Below are 26,030 nucleotides of genomic sequence, written 5' to 3'. Positions count from 1 at the left end.
TATTGCCTATTGCGTCACAGTTTTTGATTAAATATTAAATTTTCAGTCCATAAAAATATACGTAACATTCATATCATAAACGCTCCTTATACAATCAGATGTGACGAATCCGGTTGACAATAACCTTGAATTTATAAATAATTAGAAGGCGCACAAAATTAAAAGAAATATTTTTTGGAGTTTGACAAGGAAACATTCTCCACGCTAGTTTGTCTTGTTTTTGAACGTATCTTTTTACCAAAATTTTTTCCTTTATTTAAGTTACATACACATGCTTGTCCATTTTATTTTTTTAATCGGGATATCTGGACTAGTTTACATATACTTCTCTAATTTTTAATGACCTTAAAAGAACTTGAACTCAAACCTCTTGAATATATTTAGAATTCTTATCGAACTACTGAACCAATTAAAGGTAGTTGTGTTTGTCCATTTTGGATTAATTAGTTTTATATTTTGTAATACTAATTAATTTAGCTCATTAACAACTAATACTTTGATTTGAACTTGTAAATTCCCATTTAAAGAAACGTTGACTATAACAGATAATATTTGATTTTAAATTCTTATATTGATTTACTGAAAATTAGCACATTTTATAACTCTATGTGAAGCTCAGGTTGCTATTGCTATAACTTATAGGTTGTGTCATTGATCAAGACTAATTATAATAAAATTACGTTCAAATTACCCATTATCTTCAATCTTCTTTCTAAAATATCTTTGTGTAATCAGCAAGATAGACAAATCCATAAGATTGTAAATCAACTTATTTTTTATATTATAATATTGTCAAAACATATGCTGCCAGCCCATGATTTTCACTGCTCTTACAGTCATTAAAAATTGAATCTTGTTGACATGAATATACAATTACATCATCTGCTAATTAAGAAGTTAAATTATATTATAATCCTCATGACTTGGAAATTGGGATCAAAATTCTCCAAACATTTGTGTTTGATTTATTATTTTGAATAGTATTTTTGAAATATTATTGATAGGTAGTTTGGTGATTATTACGAGATAGAATTTAAAAATTAACAAAAAATCTCTTAGGTTTGCTATTTACTTAATACCCTAATATAGAAAATTTTTGTAAAATAACAAAACACCTACCATATGCAATTGCTAAATTCCGGTCACCACCGTCAGAATCTGGCATTACGACGCACGACTGGCTGGATCTGACCGATCATGCGCCGAGATGGCCTTTTCCAGCCAATTCACCATGGATCTGGCTGGAAAAGGCCAGATCTAGCCGTAGTTGGTCGTTAACGATGACTAAGATAGACCGTCGTTGAAGACCAGTTACGGCCAAAGATTTGGCCGCTAAATGTAGATCGACACACTACCGTTCAGATCCAGCTAGTGTGCCATTATACCAGATTCTGACCACCTTTCAGTGGTGGTGGTTGGAATCTGGCAATGTGGTGGGTGAGGGTGTTTTTGTCAATTTTTAAACTTTTTTTTGGGGGGTGTTAGTTAAATTAATAAATTTAGGAGGTTTAAAATAGTTGAATAAAAATATAATAGTATTTTCAGAATAGGAAACAAATTTGTATTTTAGAAATATTATTAAAGGATAGGAAAAATAATTAAACAAACAGACCCATCGTGGTAATTAGATAATATGTAATTATCTTACTATATGACACTTTTATTAAACCGGTTACAGTGTGTTGTTTAGGCCAATCATTTTATATTTCGAAACTATTACGGGGTGTTAAAGTGATCAACTATGACTTTTGGGTGTATTATGAAAAGGTTTTGATTTTGATTCACTTCGGTTGCTAATAGGGATGATCACTGGAGCTTTTATCCACCAGTATTTCTAGGGTCCCAAAGGATTAATGAGGTGCGCGTAAACTAACCCAGACACCTTCATCATAAAAAAAAATTGTATTTTGAAAAATAAAAGTAATTGAAAAGTGTTTGCTTCTTATTTATTTAATCAAATTTATATATTTTAGTTTAATTAGAACCTGTTTAATTGGGTTTATCTACTGACAAAAAAATAAACTTTTTAAAGTTATAATCACTTTTGAATTTTTTTGACACTGTTTGGTAATATCTCACAAGCACTTATGAGATTTAAAATTATTTTTAACTTACGAGAGAAGTTAGACATTTGAGCCTCTCCTATAAACTCTTTTCAAGTTCATTTAACGTATTGAAATTTCGAAAATACCTTTATTTTATTTAATATTTTTTTATTTGGTTTATCTTGTATATTAAAGCCAATTTGGTAAATTAATAACACTAGAAAGCTTTTTAAATTTTTTTCTAACCAAACACTATTAATTTTTTTTCATAAAAATTATATTCTCATAAGCTATACTTCGATAAACCCTTCTCCTATAACTCTATTGGAATAAGCCGTACCAATCGACCCTTAATCTATATTTCTTTCTTGATAGGATTATCTCCCAAAAAAGAGGACTCAATGTCCTACTAGGATTCTAACCCATTGGGTTCACTATAAAAACAGAGGTTTGCCCTCTCATTAGGAGGCAATCTCCCAGTCAATCTACACTACTCAAAACTATCTATTTGCTCGTAAAGTTCTTGCTCCCAGAACCCGACTCCTCCGCCGTAGTCCTAGCTTCTGACAAGACTCCTAGTAATTCTTCATCTCCTTAATTCTTATCAAATAATCTCTTTCAGCCTTGCTGACTTGAGCGTCAGAGTGCCTATGGCAAACACCACCCCGGTGTTTTCCGAAGCTTCATGCTTGCCCTTTCATGTGTGCAGGTCTAGTGGATTGTCAGTGCCTTAACCTCAAGGGATTAGACCTTATTTTATGACGGTAGATTTTTTGCATCTACAGTTGGCGTCTACCGTGGGGCCCTGACAATCATCTGTCAACGACGACTTACAACATGGAGGTTTATACGAAATTCCTTTTGACTGACAATGTTAATCATAAATCTCATCACGATAAGAATTTTTTTTTTCTTTGTTGTTTTATCTATTCGGCATATCGTAATTTATTTTATATTATATCCATTCAGTGGGTAGTATAAGACCTTGAAGCTCATATTATGTTCTAAATTAATAATAGCTTCAATTATTGTTCTAAATTAATAATAGAATAATAATGTGTCAGAGTTTAAAGTGGTGTTCCTAAACCACTTGATTCATTGACTTTGCTTCAACAATTTCTCTTCTCTAATCCTCTGTTCAGATAAGGCAATAGCTTCTGTCTCTAACCTCTATGCATGCGCCTTTTCTTCAATCATCAAAACACCAGGTGGTCCGCCAGCGTCATCAGAGCTTTGCAATGCATTACCCGCCACAAAACTAGTCAATTTGTTCATTCAAGAAGATGCTGCAATACGCCAGCATCTCCAGACCTCCGCTCCATTAGAAGTAACTCAACTTGACCAGCCTTGATCCAATCCCAATTCAACTTCACGTAGATTTGCCACTACTGCTTTGAAACCCAAAACCCATCCATCTGTTCTCCTAAAATCGCCCTAACAGCTTCTCCAATCACACAGTAAAATCCTAAAAACACAGCAGTAATCCTTTCAAAACACCTAAAGTCATCTACTAAACACGAAGAGAAACTCCCCAAACAAAACCTGCTTAAGTGATGCCACCCCACTCTCGCCTAATCTCCTTACCCCATTGTATTCCAAAACTCCAAACTCGAACCATCGCCCTTTCCCAACCAATGCGTATTAACTCAAACCACCTTAACATCACAATCTCCAGCACACCTATCACAAAAGCCCCCACGCTCCTCGCTATTTGCAAACTTTCCACTCCCCACTACAACTCAGCACCACTAAACAACATGAGTATTCCACTCAATGATATTTGAGTTTGCACATACAATATCAACGTGCCCATTCGGATCAGCCCAAAAGTGAATCACGGGCCCACTCAACTTCAACTGGTTCAGCTCCGACATAGAAAGTAACATCCCTCTCTCCACTCAGTCTAGCAAGTATGGGTGGCAACACTTGAAGGGGAAAGGTATGTGTCATTGTTTCCTTTTAACTACCACTCTATTTGGTTAAATCTTTCTCTATTCGGCCCATTACTTAAATACATGCAGACCATTTTTCCATTTAGCTCACTCTTTATTCAGTCCATAACACATGCACATCATGCATATTAACTCTCAATTCGACTACTTGCTTAAAACATGCATGCCATGCATGTCACTGCTCCAGCTTCAATCGAATGTTTTCAACTACAAAGTCGGTCATGCCGACTAGGCCACATAGCCCTCAAAGGTTTCAACTACAAGTCGATCACATCAACTCGACTGCAAGCTCTAGACAAGCTCTACTTGGAATATACCATCGGATCGGCCTTGCCCGATTCATGGATTTACACTATCGAATCAGCCATGCCCGATCCACAGATTTACACCTTCGGATCGGCCTTACCCGATCCACGGATTTATACCTTCGGATTGACCCTGCTCAATCCACGGATTTACACCTTCGAATCGACCCTGCCCAATCCACAGATTTACACCTTCTGATCAACCCTGCTCGATCCACTGATTTACACCTTCGTATTGACCTTGCTCAATCTACGGATCTACACCATCAGATCGGCCCTACCCGATCCATAGATATACACCTTCGGATCAACCCTGCTCGATCCACGGATTTACACCTTCGGATTGACCCTGCTCAATCCACGGATCTATACCTTCGGATCGGCCCTGCCTGATCCACGGATTTACATCTTCTGATCGACCCCGCTCGATTCATGGATTTACACCTTCGGATTGACCCTGCTCAATCCATGGATCTACACCTTCAGATTGACCCTGCCTGATCCATGAATTTACACCTTCGGAACGACCCTGCTCGATCCACGGATTTACACCATCGGATCGACCCTGCTCGATCCACAGATTTACACCTTCGATCAACCCTACCCAGTCCATAAAGCTACACATTCAGTCGGCCAGGCCGGTTGAAGGGTTCTTACACCTCAAATCAACAAGTCATCGACCTAATCCACACAACGATCCATCCCACCTAACGAGCTGCTATCACTAATCCGCTTAGTTTGCACTCATTCGATTAAATCTACTCTCTAAGCTAAATACTCTTTAACATTAGAGAGTGAGGGGGTTAACTGTAAGGGCCAAAAATCATCTTGGGCTTGACGAGGCCCAATAACGAAATAAACATGTCACGACCCAAGGCCTCAATCTAATCTCGATTGGGCTTACGCTTAAAATCACCTTGCGACCTACCCACTCTATGAGTTGGGCTATCCTATAAGTTAAGCTAAACTGGGTTTCAACCCATTAGCCTGCAACAGTCTAGAAATAGGAAATCAGAATCTCATTCTATTTCCTCTTCTACTAAGATTTCAAATCTTACTCAAACTATTAAACTTTATTTGATAAGTTCAAGAAATCTTATCTCTTTCATGATAGGGATTATCTCCCAAAATGGGACTTAGTATCCTACTAAGATTCCAAATCTTATTTAAACTATTAAACTTAATCTGATAAGGTCAAGAAATCATATCTCTTTCATGATAGGGATTATCTCCCAAAAAAGGACTTAGTGTCCTACTAAGATTCCAAATCTTATTTAAACTATTAAACTTAATCTGATAAAGAAATCATATTTCTTTCTTGATAGGGATTATCTCCCAAAAAAGAGGACTCAATGTCCTACTAGGATTCTAACCCATTGGGTTCACTATAAAAACAGAGGCTTGCCCTCTCATTAAGGAGGCAATCTCCCATAGTTAATCTACACTACTCAAAACCATCTATTTGCTCCTAAAGTTCTTGCTCCTAAAGTTCTTGCTCCCAAGAACCCGACGCCTCCGCCGTAGTCCTAGCTTCTGACAAGACTCCTGGTAATTCTTCATCTCCTTAATTCTTATCAAATAATTTCTTTCAGCCTTGCTGACTTGAGCGTCGAAGTGTCTACGGCAAACACCACCCCGGTGTTTTCCGAAAGCTTCATGCTTGCCCTTTCATGTGTGCAGGTCTAGCGGATTGTCAGTGGCCTTAACCTCAAGGGATTAGACCTTATTTTATGACGGTAGATTTTTTGCATTTACAAATAGTATTTTTGAAATATTATTGATAGGTAGAGTTTAGTGATTATTACGAGATAGAATTTAAAAATTAACAAAAAAATCTCTTAGGTTTGCTATTTTAACTTAACACCCCAATATAGAAAAATTTTGTAAAATAACAAAAACACCCTACCATATACAGTTGCCAAATATCGACCACCACCATCGGAATCTGGCATTACAGCGCACGACCGGCTGGATCTGGCCGATCATGCATCGAGATGGCTTTTTCCAGCCAGATCCACGGTGGATCTAGCTGGAAAAGGCCAGATCTGGCCGTGGTTGGTCGTTAACGATGACCAAAGATATGACCGTCGTTGAAGACCAGCTACGGCCAAAGATCTGGCCGCTAAATGATAGATCGACACACTACCGACCAGATCCAGCCAGTAGTGTGCCATTATACCAGATTCTGACCACCTTTCAACGGTGGTGGTCGGAATCTGGTAAATGTGGGTGGGTAGGGGTGTTTTTGTCAATTTTTAAACTTTTTTGGGGGGGTGTTTAGTTAAATTAATAAATTTAGGAGGTTTAAAATAGTTGAATAAAAATATATTAGTATTTTCAGAATAGGGAAACAAACGTGTATTTTGGAAATATTATTAATAGGATAGGGAAAAATAATTAAACAAACAGACCCATCGTGGTAATTAAGATAATATGTAATTATCTTACTATATGACACTTTTATTAAACCGTGGTACAGTGTGTTGTTTAGGCCAATCAATTTTATATTTCAAAACTATTACGGGGTGGTCAAGTGATCAACTATGACTTTTGGGCGTATTATCAAAAGGTTTTGATTTTGATTCATTTCGGTTGCTAATAGGGGTGGTCACTGGAGCTTTTATCCAACCAGTAGTTCTAGGGTCCCAAATGATTAATTGAGGTGCGCGCAAACTAACCCAGACACCTTGACCATAAAAAAAAATTTGTATTTTGAAAAATAAAAGTAATTGAAAAGTGTTTGCTGCTTATTTATTTAATCAAATTTTATGTAATTTAGTTTAATTAGAACCTGTTTAATTGGGTTTATCTACTGACAAAAAAAAAAAAAAAAAAACTTATTTAAAGTTATAATCACTTTTGAAGTTTTTTGACAGTATTTGGTAATATCTCACAAGCACTTATGAGATTTAAAATAAGTTATTTTATAACTTACGAGAGAAGTTAGAAATTTGAGCCTCTCCTGTAAACTCTTTTCAAGTTCATTTAACGTATTGAAATTTCGAAGATACCTTTATTTTATTTAATATATTTTTTATTTGGTTTATTCCTGTATATTAAAGCCAATTTGGTAAATTACTAACACTAGAAAGCTTTTTAAAATTTTTTCTAACCAAACAACTATTAATTTTTTTCATAAAAATTATATTCTCATAAGCTATACTTCGATAAACCCTTCTGCTATAAACTCTATTGGAATAAGCCGTATCAATCGGACCCTTAATCTATTATCAAATCTTGGTTTTATCTTATTTTGAGTCTAGAATTTTACAGGATTTAAATGGTTTTAACATGTCAATATAATTTTGATAATTAAAAGATATATATGTATATATGTTTGAATTAATGATAAAATAATTTTTTCCTATTTCTGATAATGAACATTACGTACCAATCTTATATTCCAAAAACAAGAAATAGATGGCTGATAAAATCATCTATATTGGACTTTTTTGATAAGTCAAATTACCAAAACAGAAAATTACTACATATGAAAGGAAGAACAAATCTTCAACATACGTAAATAAATTAGGCACGTGATTATGACAATACATGCATGATGCATCAAAGATAATGTAAGAAATTAAAATAAATAAATAAATTTCAACCATATATCAAGCAGTTAATCCATATATCAAAATCTACTACTAAAAACATAACCAGGATTTTTAGTTAGTAAGGTCAAAACATCAATTATAAACCGAAACCCCAAATCTTATAACTTAGGCATTTTAAACAATTTATATTAACCCAATAAAATTCAACTCATAAACTCATAAAATGCATCAAATCCAACTTTAAATATCAAGTAGTTAATCCATATATCAAAATTAAACCAAATCCCCAAATCTCTACAACTTAGGGTTTCATCAATTATTTAAACTCATTCAAAATTAACTCAATAACTAACCAAAATTTATCAAACCCAACTTAAAAACAATGACTAATTAACCAATACCTCAACATAAACAAAATTAAATCAAAACCCAAATCAAAATCTAGAAATTTAATCTTCCAATTTCAAACTCATTTATTAAACTCAACAAAAACTTATAGTTTATGATCTTTCATCAATTAAGAAAATTAAAAGAAGATATTTTTAAGCTATATATATATATATAAAGCATCATCTTACGTTATAACGTCTAAAGGAATAACCTTTCTTTAGTAATTCAATCAAAGAAAGAAGAAAGTATGAAAGAAAATGAGAGGAAATGAAGAAGAGAGAAAAAGTAAAAAAGTGTTAATACAAATTTTTATGGGCCAAAATGTAAATTCTATAATATATAAAACATTTTTTATTTTTTTCAAAATTTAGTGGGTTCAATAGAACCTCTTGCTACCTCCATGTGGTCGCATGAAATTCATCAAAATATTGTTATCAATGTCAACATGCACGTATACGGGAGAGACAATATAATGATTTTTAATTATGCCACAGTTGCCAGTTGCTTGAATGAATTAATCAATAAACTTTTACCTTCGCTTTCATCTTCATCATACAATACAACTAAATATTGTTTTAAAACAGATATTTATTTTATAAAAATCTTACAACTTGAATCCAATTAGGGTATCGGCATGGGCATGTTACGAATCCAATGCATAATTGTTGTAAAAAAATACTTAATCAATTAAGTTAAATATGTCAACTCTCATGTAAACAATATTTCAATCAACTTGATCTTGCCTACGTAGTTACAAAATTAATTATAAACCATACTACATGCATTACCTTTTATTTTTATTTTTTATGACTGGGGTTGTTCAGACTAGTTTACGCGCCTTTGAAACTCTAGAATTATCGGTCGGGTAAGAACTTCAGTGGTTGGCTACCCTTATTAACAACCTATGAGGGATTCGAACTCAAAACCTCTTGAATAATACACCCAAAATTCTCTATCGAATCATTCGATCACCCAAAAGTAGTTATCACCTTAATTTATTGGAAGGCTTACAAAATATTTTTCTCTTCGTGTTTACAAGTTGGAATGAGGGAATAGATGGAGGTCAAGCTCATTCAGTTGACTACTTTACTTGCATGATTTATTGAATTTTCTTACGATTTCAGTTTCGGCAATTAATATTACTCAAGTGGGAGAGTTAAATGTTTGTAAAATTGTCAATTGTAAGGGGCCGTGAGAGCCAGGTATATTGATTACTTGTAACTAAAGACAGATACATTAATTAATTAACGCGGGCTAAAAGACTTTCAGTATAAAGACCTTGTCCATCTATGGCTGAACTCTATATGTAAATTGGTGGAATTTTTGTTGAATTCGAAAAGCCAAGTCTGTCGATGTATTATAATCAGTTCTGAAGCTTCTGTATGAATATGAACACTAAAAAGAGGGAAAAAAAAAAAGAAAAGTGCATGCTATTCTGTGGTGACTTTGATGCACGTTTTTTCTTGTATGTATAATTGAATTACTCAACTTGTGTTCAGCTTGCTATTTGAATCTCTCAACTTCTTGCGGTAGTCTTATTTGACGGCTTATTTTCTGCGTGCCTTTGAAATATTATATGATCAGACTGAATATCTAGTCTGATTTTTCATATAATTGACAATAAATTTATGTTATATATGTATTTGATTCATTATTTTATCTATTTGACATGAATACCGTTTTAACTTAATGAAATATATGATCTAGTACCTATTATATCGTGGGACACTTATTTTTTAGTTAAATTATACGTACCACCAAAGAAATTTTTCTGTCTTGTTCATGTTCAATTTATCTTCTGTTTAATTTTGATACAAGTTCTTGCACAAATCAAAGGGCTGGTGCAATGGAATTTAAAGGGATACCACATTAAGTTTTGACGTCGATTGTTTTGCGAGAGTTTACGACAAGCTTGAAATCAATGATAGCTCAGAGAAAGTGAAGCTCGATGCAACGAGCAAAGCTCGAACAAGCTAACGGACAGTTTGTCTCACAAATCACAGATAAGTCTCATCCCCTTGAATAAATGAGATAAATTCAGTGTCAAATCATGTAATCCTGATTTAACATGATTGAGTAAATCATGGGATTAAATCCCTGTGCTTAAGAATCAATCCCTAAAATTTCTCATTCTACCGTTATCAAATTCATGTATAAATTAATAACCCAAAAAAACTCATGGTAAGGGGTTAGCAAATTAGTCTTACTCAAAACATTAATAAAATAACAGTGGACGTAAGCTTGAGAATTAATTGACCAAACCACTTTAAAAAATGTCATTGTCCTTTTATTTATTCTTTCTAGCTAGTTTTAATTAATCACATGCCCATTGATTCTGATTTTATCAAGGTCAATCAGATCATTTTAATTGTGGGAAATTTTATAAAATCGATAAATTGAACTTTTTCTTTCTAAAATACATAGGTGGACGTGAAAAAGTTGAAAAATTTACTTGAATTGAATCTGAAATACACTGTAATTAATCAACAACGTACATTCAACGATAATGTAAAGAAAATGCAATAATTGGCAATGGGAAATTTTTAAGAGAAAAAAATGTATTGTGAAATGATATAAATGGCAATGGAAGTTACGTGGGTAGAAGACTTCAATTTGGTAATAGTTTTCCCAACCCAAAATATATACCACCGAAAAAAAAAATTTAATAATTAGTCTATGATTAAAGCACTATTGGAGTTTTGAGTTTGAGTAATACTACATTTACATCACCCATTACATCATTTTCATTATACCATCACCATTTTACTAATAATTATTTTATTATAATATTAAAAATTTAAAATAATTAAAAATTTGTGTGGATGTGGGATATGCCACATCATGGTGTAATGAAAATGGTGTAATGAATGGTATAAATGTAGCATTACTCTTAGAGTTTCACATAAAATAAGATCACTTTTCCATCACAAATTATGAATATGACCACAGTGCTAACAATTTCTGTCCAATGGAAAATGACTCTTCAGAATTGAAAGAAGCATTCATATATACAGGTTTATAATCAATGAGTGGCTAAAAATTATACATAAAAAAAAATTATATATACAACATTATTATTTTCTATATATATATATATATATATATAGAGAGAGAGAGAGAGAGAGAGAGAGAGAGAGAGAGAGAGAGAGAGAGTCAAGATTGTTAACCAATGGAGTCAGAACATCAACTATAAACCGAAAGCCAAAACCTCAAATCTTATATCAAACAATTAACTAAAATATCAAAATTAATTCAAATCCCCAAATGTTTAAAATTGAGGGTTTTATCAATTCTATAAACTCAACTTAAAACAACAACTAATTAACTCATACCTTAACATAAATAATATTAAATCAAAACTCACATCAAAATTTAGGAATCTAATCTTCCAATTTAAACTCATTTATTAAACTCAACAACAACTCGTAGCTTATAATCTTTCATCAATTAAGAAAACTAAAAGAAAAGACTTTTAAGCAAAATAAAAAAAATGAGCATCATCTTATCCTATAACCTCCAAATAGGTAGTTTTTCTTGAGTAATTCAACCAAATGAATAATAAAATATGGCAAAAAATGAGAGGAAATGAAAAAGCAAAAATGTGAAAAATGATTAATTAATTCAAATTTTTATGGGGTCAAAATTGTTAATATTATAAAATATAAAGTTTTATTTTATTTTTCTCAAAATTTGAGTGGGTTCAATTGAACTATTGAGGGGATTTATCCGACTGTCAACTTCAGGACCTTGAAGGATTAGTTGGGGGTATGTGCAAGTTGGCTCGGACAACCTCTTTCACCCAAAAAAAAAAAAAAAATTATTTATTTTATTTAATATATTTTTTATTTGGTTTATTCTTGTATATTAAAGCCAATTTGGTAAATTAATAACACTAGAAAGCTTTTTAAATTTTTTTCTAACCAAACAACTATTAATTTTTTTTCATAAAAATTATATTCTCATAAGCTATACTTCGATAAACCCTTCTCCTATAAACTCTATTGGAATAAGCCGTATCAATCGGACCCTTAATCTATTATCAAATCTTAGCTTTATCTTATTTTGAGTCTAGAATTTTACAGGATTTAAATGGTTTTAACATGTCAATATAATTTTAATAATTAAAAGATATATATGTATATATGTTTGAACTAATGATAAAATAATTTTTTCCTATTTCCGATAATGAACATTACGTACCAATCTTATATTCCAAAACAAGAAATAGATGGCTGATAAAATCATCTATATTGGACTTTTTTGATAAGTCAAATTACCAAAATTAACCTACTCTAATTTGTTGGTTTTTGAGGTCACCGCGTTGCTAAGCAAAACAGAAAAGTACTACATATGAAAGGAAGAACAAATCTTCAACATACGTAAATAAATTATGCACGTGATTATGACAATACATGCATCAAGGATAATGTAAGAAATTAAAATAAATAAATAAATTTCATACATATTCTATTAGACTTTTTGCAATATGGTCTTACACTTTTCATATAATTATATTTTGGTCCTTGCTGATGTGGACTGATGTGGTCATACGATTGTGTCTCTCTAACAGTTGTCTTTAATGGAAAGACAACTGCATATAAGAAGGAGACTTTACAGGTCCCCATGTGACGCAATTTTTATTTTAGTTTCAAAACCATCACTCTAAAAAATTGTAGTCAGTGGAAGATCCTGTAATTTTTGAAAGAGCAAGAAGATCAAACAAGAATTGCTATGGCTGGAGGTTTGTCATTTACTTCTGCATATATTCCATGGAGATTTTATATTGAAATTGATTGTATTATCACTTTTATATGAATATTGGAATATGAATGTGTTTTACATTTGGTATCAAAGCATTATTTGAATCTCTGTCTAGCATGAAGTTGTTTGTTGCAAATCTAAAAAATATTGCATAAAATTTGGGATTTTTTCCATTAAAACCTGTATTGTAAATCAAGCATAACTTTTATTATAAATAGAATCTGTTTTCGATTTTGGTGTCATTGGAATCCTTGTTGAAAAAGCTTTCCAACGGTATATTATTTGTCAAAAACAGAGTTCTGGATGCAAAGTTATGCTAGTTTAAATTTTTGGTTAGAAATTATTATTTGGGTATTTTCGGAAGCCATTTCCGACACCAATTTAGGACGAAATTGTCATTTGGGATGTCACCGATATAGGTTATATGTCCACATTTAAGTTTCCCCTTTAAATGCCAGAAAAATGGCCGGAAACGGGCTATTAAAAAGTTGCAGAAAACGTGGGTAAAAAAGTTGCAGAAACAGATCAAGAAGAACCGACCCAATAGGATAAATGGGTCAAACTGACCCGGTCAAAGTCAATAGTTAAAACGGGTCAAACGACCCCAAAACCCGTTAGGTCAACTCGACCCGGTCAACGCAGTCAATGGGTCAGGCCGGTCAACAAACCGGTCAACGAGTCGGACCGGTCAACGGTTTAGGCTGGCCCAATGGACTGAATCGGGTCAACCCGACCCGATCAAAATGACCCAGATTCAGACCTGGCGCGTGAGCGAGCTTGTGCTTGCGTCAGGCGCATGAGGATGTGTGCCTAGGCGTGTGACAGTGCGTGAATGTGCTGTGTAGGTGCGTGAAGGTGCGTGGGGATGTGTGCTGTCTTCTGGCGGCGCGTGGGGACACGTCCTTTATTCACGGTGGCACGTGGAAGTCGGTGACAGCTTGTATGATGGTTTTTTATGTTATATATTACTTTGTTATGCATAAATAATGTGTTATTCTTGTATTGATTTGTGTTATATTATATAATTCATGTTATAAATTATTTGATGTTTTATGATCGTATATATTTGATTAATTTAGAGTAGCCGCAGCATCTAAATTATGATAATATATGCATTAAGTAATATTATTTTGATTATATATAAGGTTAATAACATCGTTTTGTAGTTAATCATATTAAATAATTATTTTACCCACAAAGAATGTTATATTTTCATGATTAATTAGGGATGAAATAGAAATTATTCTTATTTCTTAATTAGCCCACAGGTATTATGAAATATTAATAATTTCTAGTTTCATCATTAAAGGAATGAACAAAATAGTAATGTCTTTACCCATAGGGAGATTTTATGATAGTCGATTCATTTATGATTTATTATTTGTTTACATTGGTAAACTTATAATTGTTATTGATGGTTTATGCCTCATAATTTATTTAGTAAGCATGTCTATGATATACCTACAGTTGATCAAATTTGATGATGGTTGAGGATAAGGTTCCTAGTTTAAATGGTGATAACTACAAATCCTGGAGAGAGGCTGTCCTTCTTCATTAGGGTGCATTGATCTTGACATGCTCTTCGTAAGGAAGAGCCATCTACCCTAAGATACTAGTTCTCAAGCTGAGATTGCTTTGTATGAACGGTGGGAGCGATCTAACCGTTTAAGCATGATGTTTATCAAATCTTACTTACAACTAGTATCCGTGGGTCGATACCAGGGTGTGAAAATGTCAAGGATCTGATGGGGCAATTCATGCACAATTTGAAACATCAAACAAGGCATTAGGAAGCATCCTAATGAGTAGATTGACATCCATGAAGCTCACTGGCATTAAAGGAGTCCGTGAGATATTATGAAAATACGGGACATCGCTGCTCAGTTGAGATCCCTTCAGATGGTGAAATGATGATTTTCTCTTGCATTATGTCATGAACTCTCTCTTCTCTCATTATACTCCTTTAAGATATCTTATAACATACATAAGGATAAATGGTCAATCAATGGCTTTTGACCATGTGTGTTCAGGAGGAGGAGAGACTGCTTCAGGAAGTGAATGAAACTGCACATCTGGTGACAGAAAATGTCAAGTACACTTCAAACAAGAATAAGAAGTGGAAGGGAAAAGGCAAGTTGCATGAGGTTATGAGCAAAGTAATAAGGACAATATCAAGTGTTTCTTCTGTAAAAAGACAGGACACATGAAGAAGGATTGTCCTAAGAGGAAGGCCTGGCTTAACAAGAAAGGTAACCTCTTATCTCTTGTGTGTTATGAATCTAATATGATTGTGTTTCAATAATGATTGGTGGATTGATCTGGTTCTACAATCCATGTTTCTAATACCATACAGGTGTTTTCTGGATCAAAGGAAGCCATTGGGAAGTGAATGTTGCATCTATTCAGGAAACAGGAGCCTTCACGTGTTCAAGCTGTTGGAACATTTAGACTTATTTTAGTACTAATTATGCTTTGGGTTTGGAACAAACCTTTTATATCCTAGTTTTTCTAGGAATTTAATTTCGTTTCTAAACTTGTACCTTGTGGATACTCTTTCAACTTTTATGGTAGTTCTTTTAATTTAGTTAAGAACTCATCTATTGTTGGAAATGGTACTTTGGTTGATGGTTTGTTTAAAATTCATTTAAGTGATATGTTCCTTATAGTCTTATGACTTCACATGCTAACACTGGTATGAAACGTACTATATGTATGAAAACTCTTCAGTTTTGTGGCATAGGAGATTAGACACATCTCCATTGATAGGATTAAAAGGGTAAATGTGGAGTTCTTGAAACTCTTGACTTTACTGACTTTGATACTTGTGTAGACTGCATTAAGGGAAAGCAGACTAACAAATCCAAGAAGGGTGCCAGGAAGAGTTCTGAACTTTTAGAAATCATACACACAGATATTTGTTGCCTGACATGAGCTCTAGTGGTCAGAAATATTTCATCACCTTTATTGATGATTACTCACGATATATGTATCTCTATTGCTTTATCACAAGGATGAAGCGTTGGATGCTTTCAAAATATAAAGCGGAAGTAAAGAAACAATGTGAAAAACAAATTAAGATCGTGAGATCTGATAGAGGTGGTGATATTATGGTAGATACACTGGTACAGGACAAGCACTGGTCCATTTGCTAAATTTCTTCAAGAGCAAGGTATTGGGCTCAGTACACCTGCCTAGCACACCATCTAGAATGGTGTAGCGGAACGGAGAAATAGAACATTAATGGATATGGTACGGAGTATGCTGAGTAACTCCAAACTTTCTCATTCTTTGTGGATTAAAGCTCTCAAAACTACAGCGTATATATTAACCGAGTTAACTAAGGTGGTTCCCAAAACGCCATTCGAATTATGGAAGGGTTGGAAACCAAGTTTAAGTCATTACGCATCTGGGGTTGCCCAGTTGAAGTTAGAGTTTATATCACAAGAACGGAAGTTGGATCCTAGGACTATCAGTGCATATTTTATTGGATAGGGGAAAAATCCAAGGGATATAAGTTTTATTGTCCGAACCATTCCAATAGAATTGTTGAATCAAGAAATGCCAAATTTCTTGAAATGATGTGGTTAGTGGGAGTGATCAAATCAGAGACTCAGTCCCTGAAAAATTGATGCTTTAGACAATGCTTCTACATTAAGTAAAGATGGTTGTTCATTCAAACGGGTGAATAATGAGGACCACTCAATCAAAATCCATATTCTGATGAGATTGTTTTAGAAGATCATTTAACAACCTCCACTACAGGAGGAACAAACAGTTGTGCAACAGTCTCAATAGAGACTGTGTTGTTAGAACATTAAGGAGATCTACTAGAACAAAGAGATCATCAATTTTTACTGATTATGAAGTGTATTGCAAGAGTCTGACTGTGACATAGGTATGAGGATGATCGACACATTTTTACAAGCTATGAACAGTAGTAAATCTGAGTTGTGGTATCTGCCATGATAGACGAGATGAATTCTATGGCGGATAATGAGTTTGGGACCTTGTTGAGTTGCCTACAGGAAGAAACCTATTGGTTGTAAATGGGTATTTAAAACAAAAAGGATTCATTAGGCAACATTGAGAGATACAAGGCTAGACTTGTTGCCAAGGTGTTCACGCAAAGGGAAGGAATAGATTATAAGGAAACGTTTTCTCCAGTTTCTAAAAATGATTCCTTTCGTATCATAATGGCATTAGTTGCCTATTTTAATTTAGATTTACATCAAATGGATGTGAAAACAGCTTTTCTCAATGGAGATTTGGAGGAAGAGGTTTATCTGAAACAACCTGAGGGTTCATTTCAAGTGATGGTGAGCATTTGTTTTGCAGCTTAAGAAGTCTATTTATGGACTAAACAAGCCTCCCGACAGTGGTATTAAGATTTCACACTGTTATCTCTTCATTTGGTTTTGTAGAGAATGTCATGGATCAGTGTATATACCACAAGGTTAGTGGGAGTAAAATCATCTTTCTTGTGTTATATGTAGTGATATTCTACTTGCAACCAATGATTTGGGTTTGCTACATGAGGTGAAACAATTTCTCTCTCAACATTTTAGTATGAGGATATGGGTGAGGCGTCTTTATGTCATTAGCATTAAAATTCATAGGGATAGGTCAAACATGTTTTGGGACTATCTCAGGAAGCCTATATTATAAAATTCCTGAGAGATTTAGGATGAAAGATTGTTCACCCAGTGTTGCACCCATTGTTAAGGGTGACAGGTTCAATCTGAACCAATGTCTTATACTTGAGATTGAAAAGGAAAAATGAAAACTATTCCTTATGCTTCCATTGTTGGAAGCCTAATGTATGCTCAGTCTGTACTAGACCTGACATCGCTTTTGCAGTTGGCATGTTAGGAAGATATCAAAGTAATCCAGGTTTGGATCATTGGAGAGCTGAAAGAAGGTCATGAGGTATCTTCAAGGAACTAAAGGTTTCATGCTTATTTAAGACACTCCGACATTTTAGAAGTCGTCGGTATTCAGACTGACTTCGCTGGCTGCATTGATTCTCGAAAATCAACATCCGGATATGTTTTTATGCTCGCTGGAGGTGCTATATCTTGGAGAAGTGCCAAACAATCTTTAGTTGCCACTTCTACCATGGAAGCTGAGTTTGTTTCCTGTTTTGAGGCAACTACATAGGGTATTTGGTTGAGAAGTTTCATTTCTGGGCTTGGAGTTGTTGAGTCTATCTCTAGGCCAATAAAGCTATATTGTGACAATTCAGCTGCTATATTATTTGCTAGAAAATAAGAGTGGAAGTCGAAGTAAACACATCAACATTAAGTACTTAGCAATAAGGGGCACGTTAAAGCCAAAGAAGTGCTCATTGAACACATACATACCGAGTAAATGATTGATGATCCTCTAACAAAAGGCATGCTACCAAGACGTTCAAGGATCATGTTGTTCAAAATAGGACTATGTCCCGCTTTGTCACTATGAGAGGTAATACTTTCATTGTCTGAAACTTTGTAATTTAGTTTGTTTTCTCTTTTAAGTGTATACATTTTGGTTGGAGACAAACAAACATTCTAGAAGACCTAGAACAAACATTTGATACATGGAATATAATACTTGTTTAAAGGACTTACCGCTATGATTCATGTAATTTCCCATTTCTAATTGAACATACCGCATATACATCTCTTGTGTTGGCTATATTATACAAGTTTGGACCAAGTGGGAGAATGTTAGACTTTTTGCAATATGGTCCTACACTTTCATATAATACATTTGGTCCTTGCTGATGTGGACTGATGTGGTCATACGGTTGTGTCTCTTGAGAGTTGTCTTTGAGGAAAGACAACTGATATAAGAAGGAGACTTTACAGGTCCCCATGTGACGCAGTTTTTATTTTAGTTTCAAAACCATCACTCTAAAGAATTGCAGTCAGTGGAGATCCTATAATTTTTGAAGGAGCAAGAAGATCAAACAACAATTGTTATGGCTGGAGGTTGTCATTTACTTCCGCTATATTCCATGGAGATTTTATATTGAAATTGATTGTATTATCACTTTTATATGAATATTGGAATATGAATTGTTTTTACATATTCTACTTGTTTTCTTTTAATCTTTCACCTACATACAATCTACTATTAAAACATATACCAATAAACACTTAACTTGTATTATGGTAATTCTTTATCTACTGAAATGCTTGAATATTGCTCATCAATGAGATATAATCTCGCTTGTGGCTTAACATGTTACTTGATTGAAAAAAATTCGTTAACTGTTCTTTTGGTTCCAGGCAGCTGACAGTGAAGAGGAAGGACCGGCTGCATAAAGTCAGATGGGGATTTGTTCATTGCTGAACTCAAGCGGGTTGATGACCGAGGTTGGTGAACATAGCATCTTTCACCAAGTGAATTCTACCCAGTATGGACAGTTGAGCCTCCTACCGATGCTCTCAAACAGGTGCTCCATTATTGTACGGGATGGCAGAATGTCCACCGGCCAGCCGCAAGTGTTAGCTGCTAAGTAGCCTTACTATAAGTATCACTAAACATATATGATTCAATTTCCATCCCTTCGTTTTTTTTTTTTTGCTTGGATATTCTATGATCTTATTGCCTTTCCATCTGTTATGTAAATGTATTTGCTGCTTGTATATTGCAGCCTATCTTAAAGTTACTAAGGATAGATAAATGAAATATAAAATCACGAGTGTGTCTCTGGTGAGCCTCTACACATTGATTGTTGAGAATGGCAGGTTATGGAATTAATCCATATTGTATTTTAAACGCTACATTAGATTAGTTAATGGTAATTTGGTCGTGTGGGGTCGGGTTTTTTTTTCATTTTAGCCATTTTTGTCTTAATCCATATGGTGGACATGAACGATACGAGGGACGTTTTACTTAATAGTCAAATCATAATACTGTAAATTGATTGATCTGGACCGAATTCCGTATCCATTACACAGATTATTAGTTGTTTCGATTTTTATATGGCCAAAGTTGCACTAATTTCCATCGTTTTCATTGAATTTCGGTGCCAGAAAGCCAATAGTTCTTGAAATGGCCTCCGCCAAGTTGAACATGATGTTACAAAGGGCACAAACAATTGGCGTTCAAATTTGTAATTCCCCACGAAATGGCTGAAAACTTAGGACCAAATTAGTGTTGCTTGCGGCCCGGCAGCATTCAAAGCGTGCAAGTTGAGAATTAAATTGAAATTCAATTACAAACTGAAATATTGATACTGTATTTAATATTATGAATGACAAATTTGAAATCAATCAATTATTATTATTATTATTTTTTGAATTGTAAATAAATTATCTTCTAAAAAAACTATTAAGATTCTTCCGTTTTACCATGAAACAGCTGTATCATTTGACTTATAGGTTTCAAGTTTGGTGTATGAGATTGGAAATGCAGTCTTTTCACGTCTCCTTCGGAAACTTAAAATGTCTTTTCTATATTCATATATCTAATAGTTCACCATGACAATGTCCTAGAATTTCTTTGTTTTTAGTTCATACTGTGAATTTCTAGATATTCTCTTAAAATTTCCACTGATATTTCAGGTGCAATACACAATTGAAAAGGCCTTCAGAAATGCCACATCCGCCTTTGTTAAAAGTCTATGGTGACATAAAAGAATACCATTTCGCGACAGTATAAATAATTTATTAATTGTATTTAATACTTTTTTTTTTATATAACGGGTGTTCAAGTGAGTTTCCACATACTTAACTAATTCTCTGGGACTTTAGAACTATCGGTCGAGTAAAAGTTCTAGTGGTTATCCCTATTAGCCAACGAGGAGGAATCAAACTATAATTTCTTGAGTAATTATCCGAGAGTTCCTTGCGCCACTTGGTCATCCGAAGATAATATAATAACTTTTTTTTTTTTTTTTTTTTTAAACGGCTGGAAATATCAAGTGTGAAAGTAGAAATCAATTATTGAGGTGAAGGATTGTGCAGAGTCCAAAATAATTTGGATCCGAACAGTGTGGAAATGTCCATGCAATGCATGCATTTTACAGACACAAACGAGAGATATTCGGAGGAAGAAATAGAGAAGATTCATAAATTCCTTGTATATTCTCTAATAATCTATCTAATCAATAATACATAAAATATATACATATCCAAAAATGGTATACTAATCCTTAAAATAATAATGCATCAATTCGAAACTCTAAGCTTTCAACCGCGAATGCCGCCGATGGAGAGAGACGAAGTGAAGACGAACCCGTACTTCCGGACCTTCATTCGTTCCAAAGAACAGGTCCGACAAGTATATTCCCACATCTTAGCGGAAAATCTCACCACCATCCGGGCATTTCTTTCTCCTCCAATGTAATCTATGTTATCATACAACTCCCGATATTTCGTCACAGCTTTCTCCCAATCGACACTTAATCTCGTCCCGCAATTTCGGGTCCGGCACGATACACGAACTCTGTTGGTTATACACTTGCTCAAAACTCGACTGAAAATTTCTAAAGTAGTCTTTGGCTTGACCCGGTGTAATCGCGGCCGTCGGATTCTCCGGTAATGATTTGAAGACTTGTTCCCATGCTACCCGCCTCGTAGTTGGCGGCGAACTGTCTCACTTTTGTCGTTCTGGTTAATCCATTCGTCACCGAGGAGGTATTGGAGATTTGATGTACGACTTTTGATACGACGTGTTGAAGATTGTTCGCCAAGAATAGGTAAGACAAGAAACGTCTTGTAAAGCTTCGCTTTGCTATCAAGTTTGCAGAGAAGAACGGAATGAGCCACGCCAGTGTAAGGTGATGGCCGGCGCGGAGCGTCAGTGGAGTCTGGACTGTCGAAGGAGGATTCCGGCAAGGATGATTTCGCCGGCGGAGGCAAGTCGGCGAGAATATCGGTTAGAACGTTACTGTAATCGGCAAGGAGAGAGATATTTCATTGCTTGGTCAGTTAAGGATGAATTCCACCACCGGGGACGTGGGATTTCGATGAGTCTTTCCGTATTGAAGACTCGAAATCGGAAACCATTGCACGCACTGTCTCGCTGAGTTTGACGAGTGAATTGAGAGCCTGTATCGGACGGTGGAGTTTGATTCGTGGGAGAAGATTGATTAATCTCCGGCCAGTTTTCGGCTATGGCGGTGTACATACCAAGTACACGAAACATTTTCTCTGGAGGTGATTTCTTCGTTTTGGCGACGAGTTCAGGGAAACTAAAGAGCATTAAGGCTCCTTCTTTGGAGATATCGCTAAAGCACGACTCTTTAATGGAGTCCGAGAAGCGAAGACGTGGTCGCAGAGGATTCTTTCTCGTTGAAGAGTGTTCTCATGGGATCTTCACGGCGTCTAACCAGTTCTTGATTTTCACTTCAAGAGTTTCCCAGGCCATTTTGTTGATTTGAGAATTGCTGAATCGTTCCACTCCGAGACGGTAAATGCCTTCATCGATAATGGATTTGCGTATGATTTGTAGATACTTATACATTCTTTAGCATAGCCTGCAGAAATCATGCAATCTGCAATAGATTTCAAATCCGACATGGCGATTGAAGATACCTCTTCTACTTCGGAGATGGAATCGCCTGCTACTCGAACATCATCGTCTTCCGGTGAGCCATCGTCCTCGTAATCTGAAATGCTGGATCTGGCTGATCTTGATGACCTTGTGGATACTGATTCCGGGTCTAAGTGTGCCCGGTTCATGGAGAGAATTTGATAAAATTCCTTTTGTAGTCTCTTCATGGCAATTGCATCAAGTTTGGGCTCGGATGAGTTTTTCAGAAGCTGAATCCTCTGAAACTAACAACTGCATGGCTTTCTGCAGATCGTTAACGCACTTCAAGAACTGCATGGCTTCTCCCTTATCCTCGTAAAAGAGAGAAGTGACTCTAGCAAACGTTGATGAGTCCGGATCCCATTTCGTGATCATTGCCGTCGCGAATTCATGATTTTCTCCATTGTCGTAGATTCAGAAAAGCTGGGAAGATGCGCTATTAGAGCGGGAGAAGCTCTTGACTGGCGAGGGAGAGAAATCACCGACGTCGTTCTGGGGTTAAAGCTCTTGACTGGCGAATTCAATTTTTTGAATGTATATGTTTACCAAAATTTTGATTTTCCTTTATTTAAAGTTCCGGTTACACGTGCTTGTCTACTTCTTTTTTTTTTTTTTTTTTAATCGGGGTATCTAAGCTAGTTTACGTATATCTCAACTAATTTTAATGATCCTAAAAAGGGATTGAGAGGGACTTGAACTCAAACCTCTTGAGTAATATACTCAAGAATCCCTATCGAACTACTCGACCAATTAAAGGTGAGTTGTGCTTGTCTATTTTGGATTAATCAATGTTAATATTTTGTTAATACTAATTAATTTATCTCATTAACAACTCATACTTTGATTTGAACTTGTAAATTCCCATTTAAAAGAAATGTTGATTATAAGCAGATAATATTTGATTTTAAATTCTTATATTGATTTACTGAAAATTAGCAGCCATTTTAATAACTCTATGTGAAAGCTCAGGTTGCATATTGCTATAACTTATAGGTTGTGTCATTGATCAAGACTAATTATAATAAAATTACGTTCAAATTACCCATAATCTTCAATCTTCTTTCATAAAATATGTTTGTGTAATCAGCAAGATATACAAATCCACATAAGATTGTAAATCAACTTAATTTTTTATATTATAATATTGTCAGAAAACATATGCAGCCAGCCACATGAATTTCACTGCTATTAATTAGTCATTAAAAATTGAATCTTGTTGACATTAATATACAATTACATCATCTGCTAATTAAGAAAGTTGAATTAAATATTATAATTAACTCATGACTTGGGAATTGGGATCAAAAGTCTTGCTACGTATCTGTCAGTTTTATTATTTTGAGTAGTATTTTTGAAATATTATTGTTAGATAGAGTTCTGTGATTATTACGAGGTAGAATTTAAAAATTAACAAAAAAATCTCATAGGTTTGCTAATTTAACTTAGCATTCCAATATATAATTTTTTTTTTTTGTAAAATAACAAAAACACCTCACCACACATAGTTGTCAGATTCCGGCTACCATCGTCGGAATCTGGTATTACGGTACACGACCGACTAGATATGGTCGATCACACGCCGAGATGACATTTTCTAGCCAGATCCACCTTGGATCTGACTGGAAAATGCTAGATCTGACTGTGTTTGGTCGTCAAGGACAATCAAAGATATGACCGTCATTGAAGACCAGCTACGACCAAATCTTTGGCCTTAGATCTAGTCAGTAAATGATAGATCGACACACTATCAGCCAGATCCAGCCAATAGTGTACTATTATACCAGATTCTGACCACTTTTCGATGATGGTGAGGGTATTTTTGTCAATTTTTAAACTTTTTTTGGGGGTGTTTAGTTAAATTAATAAATTTAAGGGGTTTAAAATGGTTGCATAAAAATATAATAGTATTTTCAGAATAAGGAAACAAACGTGTATTTTGAAAATATTATTAATAGGATAGGGAAAAATAATTAAACAAACGGACCCATCTCGTTAATTAAGATAATATGTAATTATCTTACTATATGACACTTTTATTAAACCATGGTACAGTGTGTTGTTTAGGCCAATCAATTTTATATTTCAAAACTATTACGGGGTGGTCAAGTGATCAACTATGACTTTTGGGCGTATTATCAAGAGGTTTTAAGTTCGATTTACTTCGGTTGCTAATAGGGATGACCACTAGAGCTTTTGTCCGACCAGAATTTTAGGGTCTCAAATGATTAATTGAGTTACGCACAAATTAACCCAGACACCTTAACCATAAAAAAAAATTATATTTTGAAAAATAAAAGTAATTGAAAAATGTTTGCTGCTTATTTATTTAATCAAATTTTATATAATTTAGTTTAATTAGAACCTGTTTAATTGGGTTTATCTACTGACAAAAAAAAACTTATTTAAAGTTATAATCACTTTTGAATTTTTTGACAGTGTTTGGTAATATCTCACAAGCGCTTATGAGATTTAAAATAAGTTATTTTATAACTTACGAGAGAAGTTAGAAATTTGAGCCTCTCCTATAAACTCCATTTAAGTTCATTTAACGTGTTGAAATTTCAAAAATACCCTAATTTTATTTAATATACTTTTTATTTGGTNTAATGGTGATTGATGGTGCTCTGGAAATACCCAAAAGCTCTTTGATGTTGTCATTCTATTGACTCCGGGGGAGTCTGGAGGGCCATTTTCATATAGAAGAAAAAATTAGCCATTATTAAATGGAATGTACTTTTCTTTACTGTATTAGCGTATTAAAGTCTTCGTAGGACGGAGTTTTTTAGTTCAAAACTACGACGGCGCCAAAAATAAAATGAACATCTTTGTAAATGGCTTTTATCATTTATACAGTTATCCATAGTTTTAAAACTGAATAGATTCATGTTGATCAGTTGATGCTGATGGAGCGAAAGTGGAATAAGATAAGAAAACAGGTAGGAATTGGTTGAAGAAAGAGAAAGTAAATGGTTTTGGTAGAGTTTTGACCCATCTAAAGTCTAAACATGCAATAACATCTTGTGTATTCATATTCAATTTTAGGTGTTTATCTATTGTTAAAGATTGCATTGTCATCCTGAGGAGGAGAAACTTAGCCTATTTGACCATGCTTTTATCCCTGCAGCTCTTTGTTATGAAGAAGAGTCAAGAGACGTCATGAAAGTTAAGATCATAGCTAATGAAGAGATAATGGGACGATTGTGTGCATAGGTTTTTTATTCCAATCCAAAAGAGACGTCGATATAGTAGCTCATACAGCTTTCATCCTTCTACGTCGGAAAAGTTATCAGTTATCAAGTGCATAGTATTCTAAGATGAATTTGGCTATATTTCAACATTTTGACCGCGTAGCGCATGCTCCCAATCTTAAATTCTTTAAAAAATATGTAGTATACGTTGTGTTTGTCGAAACAGAACAATTGACCGCATAGCGCAGTGGATTAGCGCGTTTGACTTCGGATCAAAAGGTCGTGGGTTCGACTCCCACTGTGGTCG

General features: G+C 34.5%; 1 protein-coding gene, 1 non-coding gene and 1 pseudogene across 2 annotated transcripts in view; 2 read left to right on the top strand and 1 right to left on the bottom strand.

Moving 5' to 3' along the window:
* The window catches only part of LOC116119729 (putative pectate lyase 21), a 29,264-nt gene extending 9,929 nt beyond the window's left edge, over positions 1-19,335 (top strand). Inside the window, exon 5 of the mRNA XM_031405671.1 lies at positions 19,283-19,335. Coding sequence (XP_031261531.1) covers positions 19,283-19,318 — 36 coding nt within the window. The 3' untranslated portion in view covers positions 19,319-19,335. The remainder of the gene's footprint in view (positions 1-19,282) is intronic.
* A 1,847-nt stretch (positions 19,336-21,182) lies between these two features.
* LOC116119727 lies at positions 21,183-23,581 on the bottom strand (annotated as a pseudogene).
* Positions 23,582-25,956: 2,375 nt separating this feature from the next.
* TRNAR-UCG lies at positions 25,957-26,030 on the top strand. Its single transcript has one exon. It is a non-coding gene; the product is annotated as a tRNA-Arg (tRNA).

Source organism: Pistacia vera, unplaced genomic scaffold (genome assembly GCF_008641045.1).
Source record: "Pistacia vera cultivar Batoury unplaced genomic scaffold, PisVer_v2 Contig902, whole genome shotgun sequence".
NCBI lineage: Eukaryota > Viridiplantae > Streptophyta > Magnoliopsida > Sapindales > Anacardiaceae > Pistacia > Pistacia vera.
Note: the sequence above shows the minus strand (reverse complement) of the source record. Positions and strands in the feature narration are given on the sequence as shown.